Raw genomic sequence first — 19,584 nt, forward strand, 5'->3', positions numbered from 1 at the left:
GAATCCTGTAAAGATCGGAGAGATACTAAATGAATATTTCTCATAGGTGTTTACTCAGGAAAAGGAGAATATTGTAGAGGAGAAAAATGAGGTACGAGATATTAAACGAGAAAGGATTGAGGTTAGTTATGCACAGGTGCTATCAATTCTAGAAGGAGTGGAAATAGACAAGTCCCCTGGGCCAGATGGGATTTATCCGAGGATTCTCAGGGAAGCTTAGGAGGAGATAGCAGAACCTTTGGCTTTGATATTTAAGTTGTCATTATCTGCGGGTTTAGTACCCAAGGACTGGAGGATAGCAAATGTTGTGCCCTTGTTCAAGAAGGGCAGCAGAGATGACCCAGGTAATTATAGACCAGTGAGCCTTACTTCTGTTGTAGGAAAAGTTTTGGAAAGGATTATAAGAGATAAGAGTTTTAATCATCTAGCAAGTGACAATTTGATTTCAGATAGTCAACATGGTTTCATCAAGGGCAGGTCGTGTCTCACAAACCTCATTGAGGTTTTTGAGATGGTGACCAAGCATGTAGATGAGGGCAGGGCAGTTGATGTGGTATACTTGGACTTCAGTAAAGCCTTTGATAAGGTTCCACATGGTAAGCTGATGGACAAAATGCAGAGGCATGGAATTGAGGGTGATTTAGCAGTTTGGATTAGAAACTTGCTTTCTGCAAGAAGACAGCGAGTGACGATTGATGGAAAATATTCAGTTAGGAGTCCATTTGAGTGGGAGCAGTGGCCGAGGAAAAGCGAACCCGGGAGACTACAGCTCAGGTAAGACAGTTTGTTTCAAAATTACTTACCTGTAGCGGGCAGCGGAAGTGAGGTTGGAGTGCATAGCTGGGCGGGAAGGTAAGTGATTAGTATTTGAGTGGGTGTGTTCTAGACCCCAGGTCCTACTTTCGTAGGGCCTCCTCTAACCTAACTTTAAAGTCCACAGGTAAGTGACTCAGTGTTATTGACTCAGTGTTCTTGTTTTTGGAGACAAAGTGTACAGTCATGGCAGCGCAGGCGGTGGAATGTTCCTCCTGCAGGATGTTTGAGGTAGGGGTGACCACCGATACTCCTGCCGACTTCGTCTGCAGGAAATGCAATCAGATCCTGATCCTCACCGAACGAGTTAGGGAACTGGAACTGGAGCTGGATTAACTGAGGATTATTCGGGAGGCTGAGAGGGTGATCGATAGAAGCTACAGGGACATAGTTACGCCGGAGAACAGAGGTAGCTGGGTAACAGTTAGAGGTGGGAAGGGGAAGAAGCAGGCAGTACAGGGTCCCCCTGTGGTCGTTACCCTAAAAAATAAGTATACAGCTTTGGAAACTGTTGGGGGGGACAGCCTTGCAGGTGTATGCTGCAGTGAAGGGGTCTGTGGCTCTGAGACTCAGAAGGGAAAGGGGGAGAGGAGGAGAGCGCTAGTTATAGGGGACTCTCTAGTTAGAGGGACGGACAGGCGGTTCTGTGGACATGGGCGAGACTCTCGGATGGTTTGTTGCCTCCCGGGTGCTAGGGTCCGAGACGTCTCGGACCGTGTCTTCAGAATCCTTAAGGGGGAGGGTGTGCAGCCAGAAGTCGTGGTACACATTGGCACCAACGACATAGGTAGGAAGAGGGGTGGGGAGGTCATTCAAGAGCTCAAGGAGTTAGGCTGGAAGCTAAAAGCTAGGACAGACAGAGTCGTCATCTCTGGGTTGTTGCCGGTGCCACGTGACAGTGAGGCAAAGAATAGGGAGAGAGTGCAGTTGAACACGTGGCTGCAAGGATGGTGTAGGAGGGAGGGCTTCAGATATTTGGACAATTGGACTGCATTCTGGGGAAGGTGAGACCTGTATAAACAGGACGGGTTGCACCTGAACCAGAAGGGCACCAATATCCTGGGGGGTAGGTTTGCTAGCACTCTTCGGGGGGGTTTAAACTAATTTGGCAGGGGGATGGGATCCGGACTTGTAGTCCAACAAGTAAGCTAGCTGTGTGTCAGGATGCCCAAGACTGTAGGGAGGCTGTGGAGAAGGTAGCACTGACAGGGACTACTTGCGGACACAGAGATCAAGTGCGTATACTTCAACGCAAGGAGTATCAGAAATAAGGTGGGTGAACTTAAGGCGTGGATCGGTACCTGGGACTACGATGTTGTGGCCATCACGGAAACATGGATAGATGAGGGACAGGAATGGCTGTTGGCGGTTCCTGGTTACAGATGTTTCAGTAAGATTAGGGAGGGTGGTAAAAAAGGAGGGGGGGGGTGGCATTGCTAATTAGAAATGGTATAACGGCTGCAGAAAGGAAGTTTGAGGGGGATCTGCCTCTGGAGGTAGTATGGGCTGAAGTCAGAAATAGGAAAGGTGCAGTCACCTTGTTGGGTGTTTATTATAGGCCCCCCCAATAGCAGCAGAGATGTGGAGAAACAGATTGGGAAACAGATTTTGGAAAGGTGCAGAAGCCACAGGGTCGTAGTCATGGGTGACTTCAACTTCCCAAATATTGATTGGAAGCTCTTTAGATCAAGTAGATTGGATGGGGCGGTGTTTGTGCAGTGTGTCCAGGAAGCTTTTCTAACGCAGTATGTAGAGTGTCCAACCAGAGGGGAGGCCATATTGGATTTGGTACTCGGTAATGAACCGGGACAAGTGGTGGGCTTGTTAGTGGCTGAACATTTTGGTGATGGTGACCACAATTCTGTGACTTTCACCTTGGTTATGGAGAGAGATAGGTGCGCACAACAAGGAAGATTTTACAATTGGGGGAAGGGAAATTACGATGCTGTAAGACAGGATTTGAGGAGCATACGTTGGGAGCATAGGCTGTCAGGGAAGGATGTGGTGGAAATGTGGAACTTTTTCAAGGAGCAGATACGACGTGTCCTTGATATGTATGTACCTATCAGGCAGGAAAGAAATGGTCGTGTGAGGGAGCCTTGGTTGACGAGGGAGGTTGAATGTCTAGTAAAGAGGAAGGAGGAGGCTTACATAAGGTTGAGGAAACAGGGTTCAGACAGAGCAATGGAGGGATACAGGATAGCCAGAAGGGACCTGAAGAAAGGGATTAGGAGAGCTAAGAGAGGGCATGAAAAATCCTTGACGGATAGGATCAAGGATAACCCCAAGGCATTCTATGTGTATGTGAGAAACCTGAGAATGACGAGAACGAGGGTAGGTCCGATCAAGGACAGTAGTGGGAGACTGTGTATTGAGTCAGAAGAGATAGGAGAGGTATTGAACAAGTACTTCTCTTCGGTATTTACGAACGAGAGGGACCGTATTGTTGAAGAGGAGAGTGTGAAACGGGCTGTTAAGCTAGAAGAGATACCTGTTAGGAAGGAAGATGTGTTGGACATTTTGAACAACTTAAGGATAGACAAGTCCCCCGGGCATGACGGGATATATCCTAGGATTATGTGGGAAGCAAGAGAGGAAATTGCAGTACCGTTGGCAATGATCTTCTCGTCTTCACTGGCAACGGGGGTGGTACCAGGGGACTGGAGAGTAGCGAATGTTGTGCCCCTGTTCAAAAAAGGGAATAGGGATAACCCCGGGAATTACAGGCCAGTTAGTCTTACTTCTGTGGTAGGCAAAGTAATGGAAAGGGTACTGAGGGATAGGATTTACGAGTATCTGGAAAGACACTGCTTGATTAGAGACAGCCAGCACGGATTTGTGAAGAGTAGGTCTTGCCTTCCAAGTCTTATTGAATTCTTCGAGGAGGTGACCAAGCATGTGGATGAGGGTAGAGCAGTGGATGTAGTGTACATGGATTTTAGTAAGGCATTTGATAAGGTTCCCCATGGTAGGCTTATGCGGAAAGTCAGGAGGCATGGGATAGAGGGAAATTTGGCCAATTGGATAGAAAACTGGCTAACCGGTCGAAGGCAGAGAGTGGTGGTCGATGGTAAATGTTCAGCCTGGAGCCCAGTTACAAGTGGAGTTCCGCAGGGTTTAGTTCTGGGTCCTCTGCTGTTTGTAATTTTTATTAATGACTTAGATGAGGGAGTCGAAGGGTGGGTCAGTAAATTTGCAGATGATACAAAGATAGGTGGAGTTGTGGACAGTGAGGAGGGCTGTTGTCGGCTGCAGAGGGACTTAGATATGATGCAGAGCTGGGCTGAGGAGTGGCAGATGGAGTTCAACCCTGCCAAGTGTGAGGTTGTCCATTTTGGAAGAACAAATAAGAATGCGGAATACAGGGTTAATGGTAGGGTTCTTAGTCAGGTGGAGGAACAGAGGGATCTTGGGGTCTATGTACATAGATCTTTGAAGGTTGCCACTCAGGTGGATAGAGTTTGTAAGAAGGCCTATGGAGTATTATCGTTCATTAGCAGAGGGATTGAATTCAAGAGTTGTGAAGTGATGTTGCAGCTGTACAGGACTTTGGTTAGGCCACAGTTGGAGTACTGTGTGCAGTTCTGGTCACCTCACTTTAGGAAAGATGTGGAAGCTTTGGAGAGGGTGCAGAGAAGATTTACCAGGATGTTGCCTGGAATGGAGAGTAGGTCGTATGAGGATAGGTTGAGAGTTCTCGGCCTTTTCTCCTTGGAACGGTGAAAGATGAGGGGTGACTTGATAGAGGTTTATAAGATGATCAGAGGAATAGAGTAGACAGTCAGAAACTTTTTTCCCAGGTACAACAGAGTGTTACAAGGGGACATAAATTTAAGGTGAAGGGTGGAAGGTATAGGGGAGATGTCAGGGGTGGGTTCTTTACCCAGAGAGTGGTGGGGGCATGGAATGCGCTGCCCGTGGGAGTGGTAGAGTCAGAATCATTGGCGACCTTTAAGCGGCATTTGGATAGGTACATGGATGGGTGCTTAATCTAGGTTAGAAGTTCGGCACAACATCGTGGGCCGAAGGGCCTGTTCTGTGCTGTATTGTTCTATATTCTATGTTCTATGTTCCAGTTACTAGTCGTATTTCACCAGGAAATGGAGTTCAAGCATTGGAAAAGGTGCAGAGGAGATTTGCCAGGATGTTGCCTGGTCTGGAGCGAAGGTCTAATGAGGAAAGGCGGAGAGACTTGGGTCTTTTCTCATTGGAAAGAAGAAGGATAAGGGGGGATTTGATAGAGCCATACAAGATGATCAGAGGATTAGATAGGGTAGACAGTGAAAGACTTTTTCCTAGGATGATGACGTCAGCTTGTACGAGAGGGCATAACTACAAATTGAGGGGTGATAGATTTAAGACTGATGTCAGAGGCAAGTTCTTTACACAGAGAGTGGTAAGGGTGTGGAATGCCCTACCTGCTAAGGTAGTCAACTCAAAGACATTAGGGAGATTTAAACAATCCTTAGATAAGCTCATGGATGATTTTGGGATAGTGTAGGGGGACGAGCTGAGAAAAGTCCATAAGTCGGCGCAACATCGAGGGCCGAAGGACGTGTTCTGTGCTGTATTGTTCTATGTTCTATCCACCTTTTCTCCCTCATCCACCATTTGGATACACCTTGGCATGCTCATTTTCCACTAGTCTGTGGGGATTCCCACTGGAGGGGTCTCTACATGGGGGCTTTCTCTCTTTCGCCTTAGGGATCTGGGATGGAGGATGTTGCATGCAGCAATCCCTTGCAACCACAGATTGCAATGGTTCATGGACTCCCAGCCCAACTATTTCTTTTGCAGTGTTGTGTAGTTTGTGCACCATGTGTATACTGATTGTGGGTATTTGCACTTCCTTTTCAGTTAATTACCTTTTGCTCTCTTTTTGGTTGCTTTTCAGTCCCATGCTCCTGATATTTGAGTACCTGGTGCCAAGGGGTGCGCAGGATCTTCTTGTGGGTCTGCTCCAGGCTATGGCATTTCAGCTGACTGCATGCCTCTCTTCCATGGCTGTGTTCAAGCCTGGGTATCCTTGGAGAGGGAGTATGTGGTGTCCACCAATGCCCTAGATGCCTTTAAAGAGAGGTGGGCACTACAGGGGGTGGAGTGCCTTATTTCCCCCCTCTAATTCCACTTTAATTTTGATTCAATCCCTACTGTCCCCTTCACTTTTTTCACGTAAGCATTATTGGGCTTTGCTTGGTACAGGTTCCATGGCCACATCGGTGTTTTCCTGTTGGTGTAAATATTGAATAAAGTTTTTTGCACATGATGTCTTCTCTGAGTCTCTGCACATACATACAATCAACACAGGTGCTGTGGGAAAAGAAATATATATATATATATATATATACAGCAAATTCAGAGTCTCCTTGCTTCAAGGACAGAATCCAAGCTGGTTGGCCATAGCCAAGGTACATGTACACATGTAAATAAAGGATGATGTGGTGACATGATACTGGTCTGTTTGCAATTATTTCATTTGGGTTGGTCCAACTGTCCTGAATAAGTACACAGACCATTTGAAAGCTGCAAATTTGCAGATTACATGGGTGCAAAATCCAACCTGCACCTTAAAGCCTTCACAAATACTTCAAGGTCTCATTAATTCATCCTTTCTCTCAAACATTGTGAAGTCCTCTGAATCAGAGATAGACATGACGGAAATACACCTCGATGCTTCTGCCTTCAGAAGAAGGGACTGGAAGTCTACCAAGGCATTCCAAGTGCAAGAAGCAAACTCTGGTTTGTTACATGCCTCTTCTGTTGGTTTCCATGTTAGAGGAACCTGACCTGGTGTTACATGCTGGAGGAAGCTCTCAAAGGAATCAGACCACCCCTTGTCTGTGGACTCAGACTCAAAGGAATATTGTGATTGGAATGAGGTTAGCACATTGGACGTCTTAGAATATGAGCTGTTAATATGGTTACATCAGGGACACCTGGCTGGTAAGAAGGATGAATGTCAGGGATATTGGGCCCCAAATGCTTGACTCAGTGATAGGCAATGCTGTTTTCATAGTTCATGCATTTATAAATAAAGGGTGATTGATGTTGGGATGCTGGCCTCTGATGAGTTATTTCAGTTCTGTGTTTAATTCTATAGAGAAGTTGTCGGCTAGAGACTGTAGCATTCAGGTTAGGATGGTCCACAGCTTTTATTCTGCCAGGAAGTAAATGCAGGGTGCTCTTGAGAGCACAAACATATAAACAAGGAACAAGATTATACCTTTAGGGTCATCAAGTCTGCTTTGCCAATCAATAAAATCAGATGTTAATCTGAAATCTAGTCCTGCATATCCCAATTCACTTCGCCTGACGAAGGAGCAGCACTCTAAAAGCTTGTGATTTCAAATAAACCTGTTGAACTATAACCTGGTGTTGTGTGACTTCTGACCTGGTTTTAAATGGGCATCCCCTTATCTTTAAACTAGTTCTAGAATCTCCCACCAGAAGAAACATTCTTTCGACATTCACCTGGACATGTTTCCTCAGAATCTTATAAGTATGGATTTTTTTTCTTCTTTATGTGTGTGCAGGTGTACAACACAGTGAAGAACAACAAGTATGTAAATCTTTATTTATATTTCACCATCACCAGGAAGAAAGAAAACACGCAGGTGGCCAGTGACAAGCAATGCCCTTCTCATCAAAAAGCACAATGCTCCCTGAAAATGTCGAGGTTGTTGATAGACACCGCGTGCTCTTTTACCAGGGACACCTGGCCTTGACCATAACCACAGAAGAGGGGCAGGCAATTGGCCATAACAACCTCCTCCACAGCCCGCTGCCTGGACCCATTTATGGCCAGTTTGGCCTCTTATATGTATGGGATTATGTCTCTTAAATAATTAATAGCTAATAATTACTTAATTGATCTAAGTTAATTAACACTTTTCTAAACACCAAAAGATACAGGCGTAGTCCTTTAGCCGTACTTCATAAGGCAATCTACTCATTCCAGGTATTATGCTTCCAATGCTTTAACATCCTTCTGTAAGTAGTGATCAGCACTTTTCCACCGTACTTCAGATGTGCTCTCACCAATTCCCTAATTGAAACAAAACTTTCATATTCTTGCATTTATTATACTACACTTGCCAGATCTTTGCCCACTCATTTAACTTCTCTAGATCTTCTCTAGAGTTGAGGTCCAGGGCTGACCCCTACTTTAATATGTCACTCTAAACAGTTCAAAGTCACAGAACCACAGTTCAAAAGTCAGTTTTCACTCAACGTTTTTTTAAAAATAGACAATTAGATGTGGCAAGGAGTCAAAGTTTAGTGCAACCAGGAGATTGGAGTTTGGAGAAACCCCTAGCCAAGCTGAACAACTTGACAGCTGCGGACCTTTTTCTATTCATTTTGTGGATTGCAGGAGTCGCTGGTTGGCCAGTATTTATTGCCCATCCCTAGTTGCCCTTGAGAAAGTGGTAGTGAACTGCCTTCTTAGCCACTGCAGTGGGTTGACCCACAATGCCATTAGGGAGGGAATTCGAAGATTTTGACCCAGCAACAGTGAAGAAACTGTGACATATTTCCAAGTCAGGATGGTGAGAGGCTTGGAAGCGAATTTGAAAGTGCTGGTGTTCCCATCTATCTGCAGATAGAAGTAATCATGGATTTGGAATGTGCTGTCTGAAGATCTTTGGTGAATTTCTGAAGTACATCCAGTAGATAGTATATACTGTTGTTGCTGAGCTTCATGGTGGAGGGTTTGAATGTCATGCTAATCAAGCAGGCTGCTCAGTCCTGGATGGTGTCAAGCTTTTTAAGTGTTGTTGGGGCTGCAGCCATCTAGGCAAGTGGGGAGTATTCCATCACACTCTTGACTTGTGCCTTGTAGGTAGTGGATAGGCTTTTGGGAGTCAGGAAGTGAGTTACTCATTGCAGTATTCCTAGCCTCTAACCTGTTCTTATAGCCTATATGTGGTGAGTCCAGTTGAGTTTCTGATCAATGAATACTCCCAGGATGTTGATAGTGGGGGGATTCAGTGTTGGCAACACCATTGAATGGCAAGAGACAGTGGTTAGATTGTCTCTTGTTGGTGATGGTCATAGTCTAGCATTATTGTGGGTGATCATTACTTGCCACTTGTCAGCTCAAGCCTGGATATTGTCCAGATCTTGTTGCATTTGGACACAGAATGCTTTTGTGTCTGAGGAGTTGCGAATACTGCTGAACATTGTGCATTCATTGGTGAACATCCCCACTTCTGACCTTATGATGGTCATTGATGAAGCAGCTGAAGATGACTGAGCCAAGGTCACTACCCTGAGGAACTCCTGCAGGGACGTTCTGAAGCTGAGATGATTGACCTCCAACAACCATGACCATCTTCCTATGTATCAGGTATGACTAACCACTGGATAGTTTCTCCCCTGATAGCCATTGATTCCAGTTGTGTGCAAGTTAGTGTGTTGCTGTTTCTGAAGGAAAGTTGCTGCTGCATGGAGAGCAGTCACTGGAACATTCAAAATTAAGTCATTTGCCTGAAAAGTACTTGAAGGCTAGATCATAACATAAAAATTTAGTATGACATAATAACAATCCACAAATATGACTTTTTTTTACTATTTCATCTAACTTTGCATTTCTCTCTTAAAAGAATCTTCAAAAACATGCCCTAGTCTTTGAATGTCTTTAATTACCTTACTTTGAAAGTCAATGTTGTTAAGGCATCATCCACTGGGAACAAAAACATTTACAATGGCTTCCTGTATTCAGATGTTTGTTCAAGATTATCATATAGTGAACTTTTGTTTGTTTCCTCTTGATATCACAACTATATACACAGACATTAATTGTTACTAATGAATAACATTAGTTCTATTAAACATGTCAATTTAAGTACAGTTTTGTATACAATCATTTAAAACTATCCTTTTCATAAAATAGATATTTAAGCACAACCAATCTGTCTTTAGTCAATCCACGATAATAATATAATGGTATAGGTCTCATTTATTAAATACGAAAATGTTTAAGATAATCTTTAAATATACATGTACTTAGCTTTTTCAAAATTTTGTTTGGATAAGGAATAGAATGCAATAAAGCACCGTGTAAAGCCAAAGCTTGGTGAGACTAAGATTCACCTTTTGAATTCAATTTCCAGAGAATCTTTTATAAATTTCAGACTCCGCTGGTAAAGGAAGGAATTTCTGCTTCCAGGTTTGCAAATGTTTAGATGATTAACATCCAAGGGAATAAAATCCCCAATTCCCAAGTCTGAAAAATAATTAAAAACTCAATGAATAATACGCAGCATAAAATTATGTAGATTCTATTAAACTAACAGAAAAGATACAGGTATATATGGTGACAAATAAGATATTCAACAAAGACCACATCACCAGCTTCAGTAAGTACATGAGCTAGATACCCAATACTAAGTCAATTAGATCAGGAAGGTGTATATTAGCCAGTTCTCTCTCCTCCCAATGCCATCCTAAAGCTGGTTCCAACAGGTTACACACATGAGTATTTTAGTATGGTTATTTCCCATTTTTTTTTACCCTTTCCAATGAATAAGCACTTGGTATCAGTTTTATAGGTCCTCAAGAGTGTTAGAATAAAAGAGTTGTACTACTGAGACTGTATCAGACTGCAAATGGAACACTATAAGCAAATTTGGACCCTGTATCAAAGGAAAGATGTGCTGTCATTGGATAGTTTCAGAGGAGGATTAAAAGAATGATCCTGGGAATGAAGGGCTTGTCATATGAGATGCAGTTGAAGACTCTGGGTCTGTATTCAATGGAGTTTAAAAGCATGAAAGGGTCTTGAATGAAATTTACAGAATACTGATAGGTCTGGATAGAGTGGATGTAGAAAAGATGTTTCCACTAGTGGAAGAGATTAGGGCTGACGGCACAGCCTCAGAGGGAAGATAAAGATAGATAGGTTTGTAAGGGGATCCACAAAATACCAACTGCCTGAGAAAATAACTCTTATGAGGGCCTTTGCATATCAAAATTGATTACCACTGCGTGACCCTATTCCTACTTGATATTATGGTAAAACTGGTAATTTATCATTGGTAACATTACCCAACAGCAGGGTGTGGTTAGGCAGCAGATCTTCTTGACCATCCTAGCCTGTTCCCGCTTTGTGTTACCATTAAAATTCTGTCATATTGTTATTAAAGTGGAAAGAGGTAGCCTTGGCAATAATTAGTGCAGATATTTAGATGGAGAGTCTAAGAAGAGGCTGGTTTTGTCTCAGCTTAGAAAAGCAAAATACCATAAATTTATAGGGCTAGATCTTTGGATAACATGGCCTTTTGCTGTGCTGTCCAAAGAGTCAATGGAGAAGGTGCTCCTGGCAACCATAGCAGTCCACAGCCATTTACTTTTCCAATAAGTGTTAACTGGTTCAAGATAGGACTTCACTTTACTCCAGTTGCAGTCATGTGGACCTCGAACTGCAAGTGATCCACAGATTCAAAATCCTCAAATTCAGAATTGATAAGCGTTGGGGGCCGTATGGTGAGGGATGGGGGAGGTGGGTAGGGGAGATAACTGAGGATGGGAATATGAGGGAGGAGCACCCATTACAAGGGCAGAACTTAGTGGAGGGCAGTCCTTTCACAGAGGTAGTCCCCAGAACATTCCCATCCAAGATCTAAGGTCTGAGGAAGAGAACCTCTTGGCTTCTCCTTTGGCCTGAGCCCCTACTGCCATTCTCAAAATTGCATTCAGGTAAAAAGTACACATAGTTGGCAATAACTGGTCACATATGGGCTTTGACTGACAATGGCGGGTTTTCATGGACCTCACCCGCCCTACATAAAATCTAGGGTGGGTTGGGATTTAGCAGGAGAGAACGTCTACTCAGGAAGTTTTAAGTGATTTCACTCATACACCTGCCAGTGAAGGCCCGTTAAAAATTCTTCCATTGAATCATAACACCACAGAAAGAAGCCATTTGGCCCACTGAGAACCATTTCAGTATGAAGGATGGAAACATGTTTGAAGGGATTCGAACATAGAGTTTGGGAAAGCTTTGGAGGCAATGGCACATTCAAAACTTCTGAAGTGGAATAGCATTTGATGTAGTTTGCAATAAACGAGGGATCGAGTTTTTTTTTGTTGACAGAAGATTTGAACAGGACATGACAGTTCATTGGACAATGAAATAATTCATAAAATCAACAGCATGAAGGCCAGGAAGCACATAGAACATAGAACATAGAACATAGAACAATACAGCACAGAACAGGCCCTTCGGCCCACGATGTTGTGCCGAACTTCTATCCTAGATTAAGCACCCATCCATGTACCTATCCAAATGCCGCTTAAAGGTCGCCAATGAATCTGACTCTACCACTCCCACGGGCAGCGCATTCCATGCCCCCACCACTCTCTGGGTGAAGAACCCACCCCTGACATCTCCCCTATACCTTCCACCCTTCACCTTAAATTTATGTCCCCTTGTAACACTCTGTTGTACCCGGGGAAAAAGTTTCTGACTGTCTACTCTATCTATTCCTCTGATCATCTTATAAACCTCTATCAAGTCACCCCTCATCCTTCGCCGTTCCAACGAGAAAAGGCCGAGAACTCTCAACCTATCCTCGTACGACCTACTCTCCATTCCAGGCAACATCCTGGTAAATCTTCTCTGCACCCTCTCCAAAGCTTCCACATCTTTCCTAAAGTGAGGCGACCAGAACTGCACACAGTACTCCAAATGTGGCCTAACCAAAGTCCTGTACAGCTGCAACATCACCTCACGACTCTTGAATTCAATCCCTCTGCTAATGAACGATAATACTCCATAGGCCTTCTTACAAACTCTATCCACCTGAGTGGCAACCTTCAAAGATCTATGTACATAGACCCCAAGATCCCTCTGTTCCTCCACCTGACCAAGAACCCTACCATTAACCCTGTATTCCGCATTCTTATTTGTTCTTCCAAAATGGACAACTTCACACTTGGCAGGGTTGAACTCCATCTGCCACTCCTCAGCCCAGCTCTGCATCCTATCTAAGTCCCTCTGCAGCCGACAACAGCCCTCCTCACTGTCCACAACTCCACCTATCTTTGTATCATCTGCAAATTTACTGACCCACCCTTCGACTCCCTCATCTAAGTCATTAATAAAAATTACAAACAGCAGAGGACCCAGAACTGATCCCTGCGGAACTCCACTTGTAACTGGACTCCATGCTGAATATTTACCATCTACTACCACTCTCTGACTTCGACCGGTTAGCCAGTTTTCTATCCAATTGGCCAAATTTCCCTCTATCCCATGCCTCCTGACTTTCCGCATAAGCCTACCATGGGGAACCTTATCAAATGCCTTACTAAAATCCATGTACACTACATCCACTGCTCTACCCTCATCCACATGCTTGGTCACCTCCTCGAAGAATTCAATAAGACTTGTAAGGCAAGACCTACCCTTCACAAATCCGTGCTGGCTGTCCCTAATCAAGCAGTGCCGTTCCAGATACTCGTAAATCCTATCCCTCAGTACCCTTTCCATTACTTTGCCTACCACAGAAGTAAGACTAACTGGCCTGTAATTCCCGGGGTTATCCCTATTCCCTTTTTTGAACAGGGGCACAACATTCGCTACTCTCCAGTCCCCTGGTACCACCCCCGTTGCCAGTGAAGACGAGAAGATCATTGCCAACGGTACTGCAATTTCCTCTCTTGCTTCCCACATAATCCTAGGATATATCCCGTCAGGCCCGGGGGACTTGTCTATCCTCAAGTTGTTCAAAATGTCCAACACATCTTCCTTCCTAACAGATATCTCTTCTAGCTTATCAGTCCGTTTCACACAGTTGAGTGATCAGCAGTTTAGTCAGAATATGTTCAAGGAGGAGGAAGTGGATTCTTGTTATTTGTCTCACTTTACTATACCTGCTGAATTTGGAGGCACCACATGCAGTTTGATCATGCTGCCGATATATGTTGGTAACATTTCTCCAAAGCTCAGTAGGTTGACTTTATGTTCTTGTACCAATCTGGTGAAATTATCGTTCAGTTCTCTCAAAGCAGGTGAATCTACGGAAGATATTTGTGAATAAATGTATCAAAAAGTTGATAATTAATACTTGCAGTTCTTGTTTTAAGAGAGAATAATAAAAGGCTCATTAAAATTCAATAACTATTACAAAAAAGGAAGTCTGGAGCAGTGGGTCTTCCATGTTTTAAGATTTCATGAGATAAGTACCGCAATCAATTAAGATGCCAGTAATTATACTTATGACCTGTCAGAGGCAATAGTATAACTACAATATTTATATAATTTTTATGAAATGCAGGACTGAAACCAAATAAATAAATAAATACTAAAACTTTCTGGTTTGTACAGGAACCCTTCTTTCTTCAATATTCTCTATTTCAACTATTAGTATTCTGCAAGTCATTACATTATTAAGATGTACAGAGGCAGTCTGGGAAAAGTCAGAGTGGGGAGGAGGAGCAGAATGAGGCAGGGAGGCAAAGGCTAGAGAATCCATGCCCTATTTATACCCCCAGCGAATGGCAGGAAGGAGTTCAGGTGGAAAGTACCTGAAATGATGAATACTTAGCCATGTATAGACTTTTCTGCTGGAGGGACACAAATGCCTTGTCCTGCTGCTACTGGTATTCAAACATGAATATGATGATATGGGAAGTCACCAGGGATTTGCCACAGCCAATTGGTAGAAACACTGTCTCCAATGGAGGAACCTGGCAGCAAGTGAGGCTGGGAAACAACCTTGTAACCCAACAGCAATCCACTAGCCAAGGCCTCTTTTACTGGCCCTGATAATAGTTTTTACTGACCTGCAATCCATGGCAACATTGAATGCTCTCAGTCCAGCGTTGGCTATTGCTCATGGTGATGCTGCTGAAATTGCACAGAAATTTTATGGCAGCCAGGAGACTGGCTGATTGGGATGTAATTTCAATAAGGTTATGCAAATATCTGCAGCAGGACTGCTCTGTTCTCCAACTAGTAGATGGATTCACAACTATGAACACTAAATTCTATTTATGGTACAGAAGGCAGCTGATTTGACTACTGAATTTACACCACAGTGAAAGCTGATATTCCAGTCAGTCCTATTCCCCCACTCTACTTCCACAGACCTGCAACACTATTTCCTACAGTGAAAGGATATATGAAAGGGATATCATGCTAGACTAATCTACTAGGGTTTATTGAGGGTGTAACTAAAAAAAACAGAAAAAGGAGAACCAGTTGAGATTGTGTATTTAAATGTCAAAAAGGCTTTCAATAAGGTCTCACATAAGAGGCTAGTGAGAAAACTTACAGCACAGGATTGGGGCATTAAACTGGCTTGGTTCACGAATTCATTGACGGACAAGAAACTGAGAATACATGAGCCTTTTTCCAAGTGCCAGGTGGTGACAAGTGATGTATCTCAGTGATCAGTGTTTGACCTCCAGACATTCAGAATAGATGTAAATATCCTGGATGAGGGAACCTCATATTTCTAAGTTAGCTGATGACACAAAGCTTGGTGTTTTTTTTAAAGATTCCCTACAGTGTGGAAGCAGGCCCTTCAGCCCAACCAGTCCACACAGACCTTCCGAAGAGTAACCCAACGAGACCCAATTCCCTCTGACTAATGCACCTAACCCTATGGGAAATTTAGCATGGCCAATTCACCTGACCGGCACATCTTTTGGACTGTGGGAGGAAACAGGAGCACTTGGAGGAAACCCACGCAGACACAGGGAGAATGTCCATACTCCACACAGACAGTTGCCCAAGGCTGGAATCGAACCTGGGACCCTGGTGCTATGAAGCAGCAGTGCCCGTGTTGTGAAGATGCCTTTAAGATTTATAGATGTTGAGTAATTGAGGGCAAAGATATGGTAGATGCAGAATAACATGATTAAATATGAAGTTACACACTTTGGTATGAAAAACAGAAAGGCAGAATATTATTTGAGTGAGTGATATACTGGGAAATGTGGATGGACAAAGGGATCTGGGTGTCCTTGTACACCAGGCAACAAACTTAAACAGGCAGATCCAGCAAGCAATTAGGAAGGGAAATGGTATGTTACTTTCATTGCAAGAGTATAGGTTCAGATGTGGGGATGTCTTACTGCAGTTATACAGGGCCTCAGTTAAACCATTCACCCCTTGAGTAGTGCGTGCAGTTTTGATCTGCTCATCTAAGATACTTGCCATAAAGAGAGTGCAATGAAGGTTTATTAGGCTGATGCAGGGTTGGCAAGCCTGTTGTGTGAGGAGAGATTGACTTCACTGGACCTGTATTAGATTAGTGTGGAAAGTGGTGGAAACAGGCCCTTTGGCCCAACAAGTCCACACTGACCCTCTGAAGAGTAACCCACCCAGACCCCTTTTCCTCTGACTAATGCACCTAACACTACGGGCAATTTAGCATGGCCTGCCCATCTTTAGACTGTGGGAGGAAATCGGACTCCCAGTGGAAACCCATGCAGACATGGAGAAAACGTGCAAACTCACACAGGCAGTCGCCTGAAGCTGCAATCGAACCTGGGTCTCTGGTGCTGTGAGGCAGCAGTGCTAACCACTGAGCCACCATGCTGCCCCATTCACCAGTGTTTAGAAGAATGAGAGGGGCATTAGATTGAAATGTATAAAATTCTAAAAGGGCCAGATAGACTAGCTCCGGGGAGGGTGTTTTCCATGGTTGAGAATTCAAGAATGAAGAATCACAGTCTCAGGTTAAGCCATTTTGGACTGAAATGCGGAAATACTTCTTCAGTCAGAGTGTGGTCAACATATGAAATTTGCTACCACAGAAGGCTGTGGAGGATGGATCACTGAATATATTCAAGAAAGAAATGGATATACTTTTAGATATTAAAGACGACAAAGGGTATAGAAAGGAAGTAGGAATATGGCATCGAGATACAGAATCAATCATGAGCACATCAAATGGTAGGGCAGGCTCTGATGGCTAAGAAGATTTCTCCTGCTCCAAATTTTTATGTTGTCTAAATTTCAGATGGTCAAGATGCCATTTGTTATCTTCAGTTCTATTTCATCAAAACATTCAATCAGATTTTCATAGGATTATATATACAGAAGAGGATCTTCAGCCATCAAGTCTGTTGTTATGACATTTCAAGTGCTCTTCCTAGTAATTTTTAAAGGTTATGAGGGTACCACCTCAAAATACCCTCACAGGCAGTGCAATCTAGACCCCCAACACTCTCTTGATAAAAACATCTTTTCTGAAATCCTCTCTTAACCTCTTACCTTTCACCTTAAAATTACACCACCTCATTATTGACCCTATGACCAAGGGGAACAGCTGCCTTCTATTCATCCTGTCCATGCCCCTCAATCCCTTACATTGCTGTCAGGTAACCCATCAACATTTTGTGCTCCAAAGAAAATAACTCAGGCTTAGTCAGTTTCTCTTCATAGCTGAAAAACTCCATCCCAGGGAAGGTTTAGTGAATTTCCACTGCAGCCTTCCAATGCAAGCAATCCTTCCTAAAGTGTAGACACTAAATCTGCACAGTGCACCTACTGTAGCCTAAAAGTCCTGTACAACTCCAATATTATCTCCCTGCTCTTATGATCTATGCCTCAACTGATAGTAGTATGTCTTCTGATGAAGGCATATCTTCTTAACTATACTATTAACCTGCCCTGTCACCATTAGGAATTTGTAGGCAAATACACAAAAATTCCCATTCCTTTGAGGTTCCTATTATCCTCGCATAAACATCTTACATTTTCCTGTAATGTAAAACCTTTTTCCTCAGTTAACCTGGCCAATCTTTGTGTCGTCCATGAACTTATCATCGAAGCCAAAGTGTGGAAACAGGCCATTTGACCCAACAAGTCCACACCAACCCTATGAAGAGTAACCCACCCAGACCCATTCTCCTACCCTATTCCTGAAGAAGGGTTCATGCCCGAAACGTCAATTCTCCTGCTCCTTGGATGCTGCCTGACCTGCTGCGCTTTTCCAGCGACACATTTTCAGCTCTGCTCTCCAGCATCTGCAGTCCTCACTTTCTCCTACCCTATTACCCTACATTTCCCAGGACTATTGCATCTAACCTCTGGCTTATGTGCCAACTCCCCCAAGATCCCATCTAAATAATGAAATCATCTGGAGAAACCAGCAATTAACCATCTGCTCAGTACAATGCTGTTGAGAGTGCACACAGACATGAGTGGCATTGGTGGGGCGACATGGAGTTAATGGCTAGAGGGCTTAACAACCATGAACATAACTGGACCACTGTCTTAGCAAATGGGCCACTGTCTTAGCACTGTCTAATCTGCCTACCTCCATTACCAACTTGGGAAATGGCAGCTATAGCCTAATATCTGACTCCTAGAGACCAAGATATAAAATTAACATTCATATCTAGTTCAACAGGGTTAGAAGGTGCTTTCAAACTATAGATTGGCAGAACTGAATAGTCTGGTGAACATTAGCACCCAGATGCCAGGTGCAATATGGGGAACTATCAAGTCATATTGCTGCTGAATAGATATTTTGAAAATGAAGGGCAATTGTCATACAGCAGATCTAGCACCTATTCACTGATATTTTAGCCACACATCCACACCATATGGTTGTTGCCCCTCGAATCTCCTGTCTTTTTTTTGCAAAGCAGTGGGAAGAAGTCATGGTTGCTATGTGCCTTTATGTATCATATTCTGGAGTCAGTTCTGCTTCCTGACACCATTCAATGCCACTAATTAGACACAAAGTTGCCCACTCTGCATTTAAAGATAGCATTGTCGTAGGAATGCACATGCAGTGAGAAGTCTGGACTCAGAAATTATACAGGCACTGGGTTTCCAAACTCAAATTGCAAACTGAAATCCCATATGCAACCCTCAGAAATAGTTATATACAGGTGAAAGTGAGGACTGCTTTTTTTGGTCAAGCAGGTTAGGTGAATTGGCCATGCTAAATTGCCCGTGGTGTTAGGGAAGGGGTAAATGTAGGGGTATGGGTGGGTTGCGCTTCGGCGGGGCGGTGTGGACTTGTTGGGCCGAAGGGCCTGTTTCCACACTGTAAGTAATCTAATCTAACAATCTGCCTTTGACAAATCCATGTTGGCTACCCTTTAAAGAGACTTTTCCAAGTAACTGTTGATTTTATTTCTGAATGTTGCATATGAAACCTTATCCAACATTGATGCTGGACCATCTAGAGTTATAGAATCATTCAGCTGGAAACAGACTCTTCGGTCTAACCAATCCATGCTGACCATTTTCCCCAAAAAAAAGTCCCTCCAGCTTGTGCTTGGCCCATATCCCTCTACACCTTTCCTATTCATGAACTTATCCAAATGTCTTTTAAACATTGTAACTGTAATTGCATCCATCACTTTCTCTGACTGTTCATTCCACACACAAACTACTCTCTGTGTAATAAAGCTGCCCCTGCACATCTAAACACACATTAAAATGTTATAAAGGTTTCGAAGTTTTAGTTACTAGAAATGTCATTACATCATCTTCTGAATAAGTGTTTGTCACTTGTCAATCCTTTGGCTTTCTCCCCTTATTCAGCGAAAGCTAGAAAATTATGGGAAGTTCTTGGCTATTTCAAGCTTTGTCTTCCTTCAGCAAGCCACCTAGACCAGATAACATGTCCACTTTAAAAACAGCCAACCTTTCCGAACCACGTGCCTCTTAAATTTCACCCAATCCTCATTTTTATTGAGTTAATTTAGTTGATTTAACAACTAACTGTCAGATGTCTCTTCTAAGCACTGATCAAAGTACTCATTAAGTGTTCCAGCCTTGTCCTACAATCATCTTTT

At 43.4% G+C, this 19,584-nt stretch overlaps 1 protein-coding gene across 3 annotated transcripts in view; it reads right to left on the minus strand.

The window, feature by feature from the left end:
• Positions 1-7,370: 7,370 nt before the first annotated feature.
• Positions 7,371-19,584, minus strand: part of serac1 (serine active site containing 1) — a 129,828-nt gene continuing 117,614 nt past the window's right edge. For 2 of the 3 annotated variants that reach the window (XM_072581110.1, XM_072581112.1), the window contains 3 exons: positions 13,690-13,833; positions 9,907-10,039; positions 7,371-9,272 (listed from right to left, as the gene is read on the minus strand). In XM_072581110.1, coding sequence (XP_072437211.1) covers positions 9,221-9,272; positions 9,907-10,039; positions 13,690-13,833 — 329 coding nt within the window. In that variant the 3' untranslated portion in view covers positions 7,371-9,220. Of the gene's footprint in view, positions 9,319-9,906; positions 10,040-13,689; positions 13,834-19,584 lie in introns of all 3 variants that reach the window. The other variant, XM_072581111.1, reaches the window with a different exon arrangement.

Source organism: Chiloscyllium punctatum, chromosome 11 (genome assembly GCF_047496795.1).
Source record: "Chiloscyllium punctatum isolate Juve2018m chromosome 11, sChiPun1.3, whole genome shotgun sequence".
In the NCBI taxonomy this organism is placed as follows: Eukaryota; Metazoa; Chordata; class Chondrichthyes; order Orectolobiformes; family Hemiscylliidae; genus Chiloscyllium; species Chiloscyllium punctatum.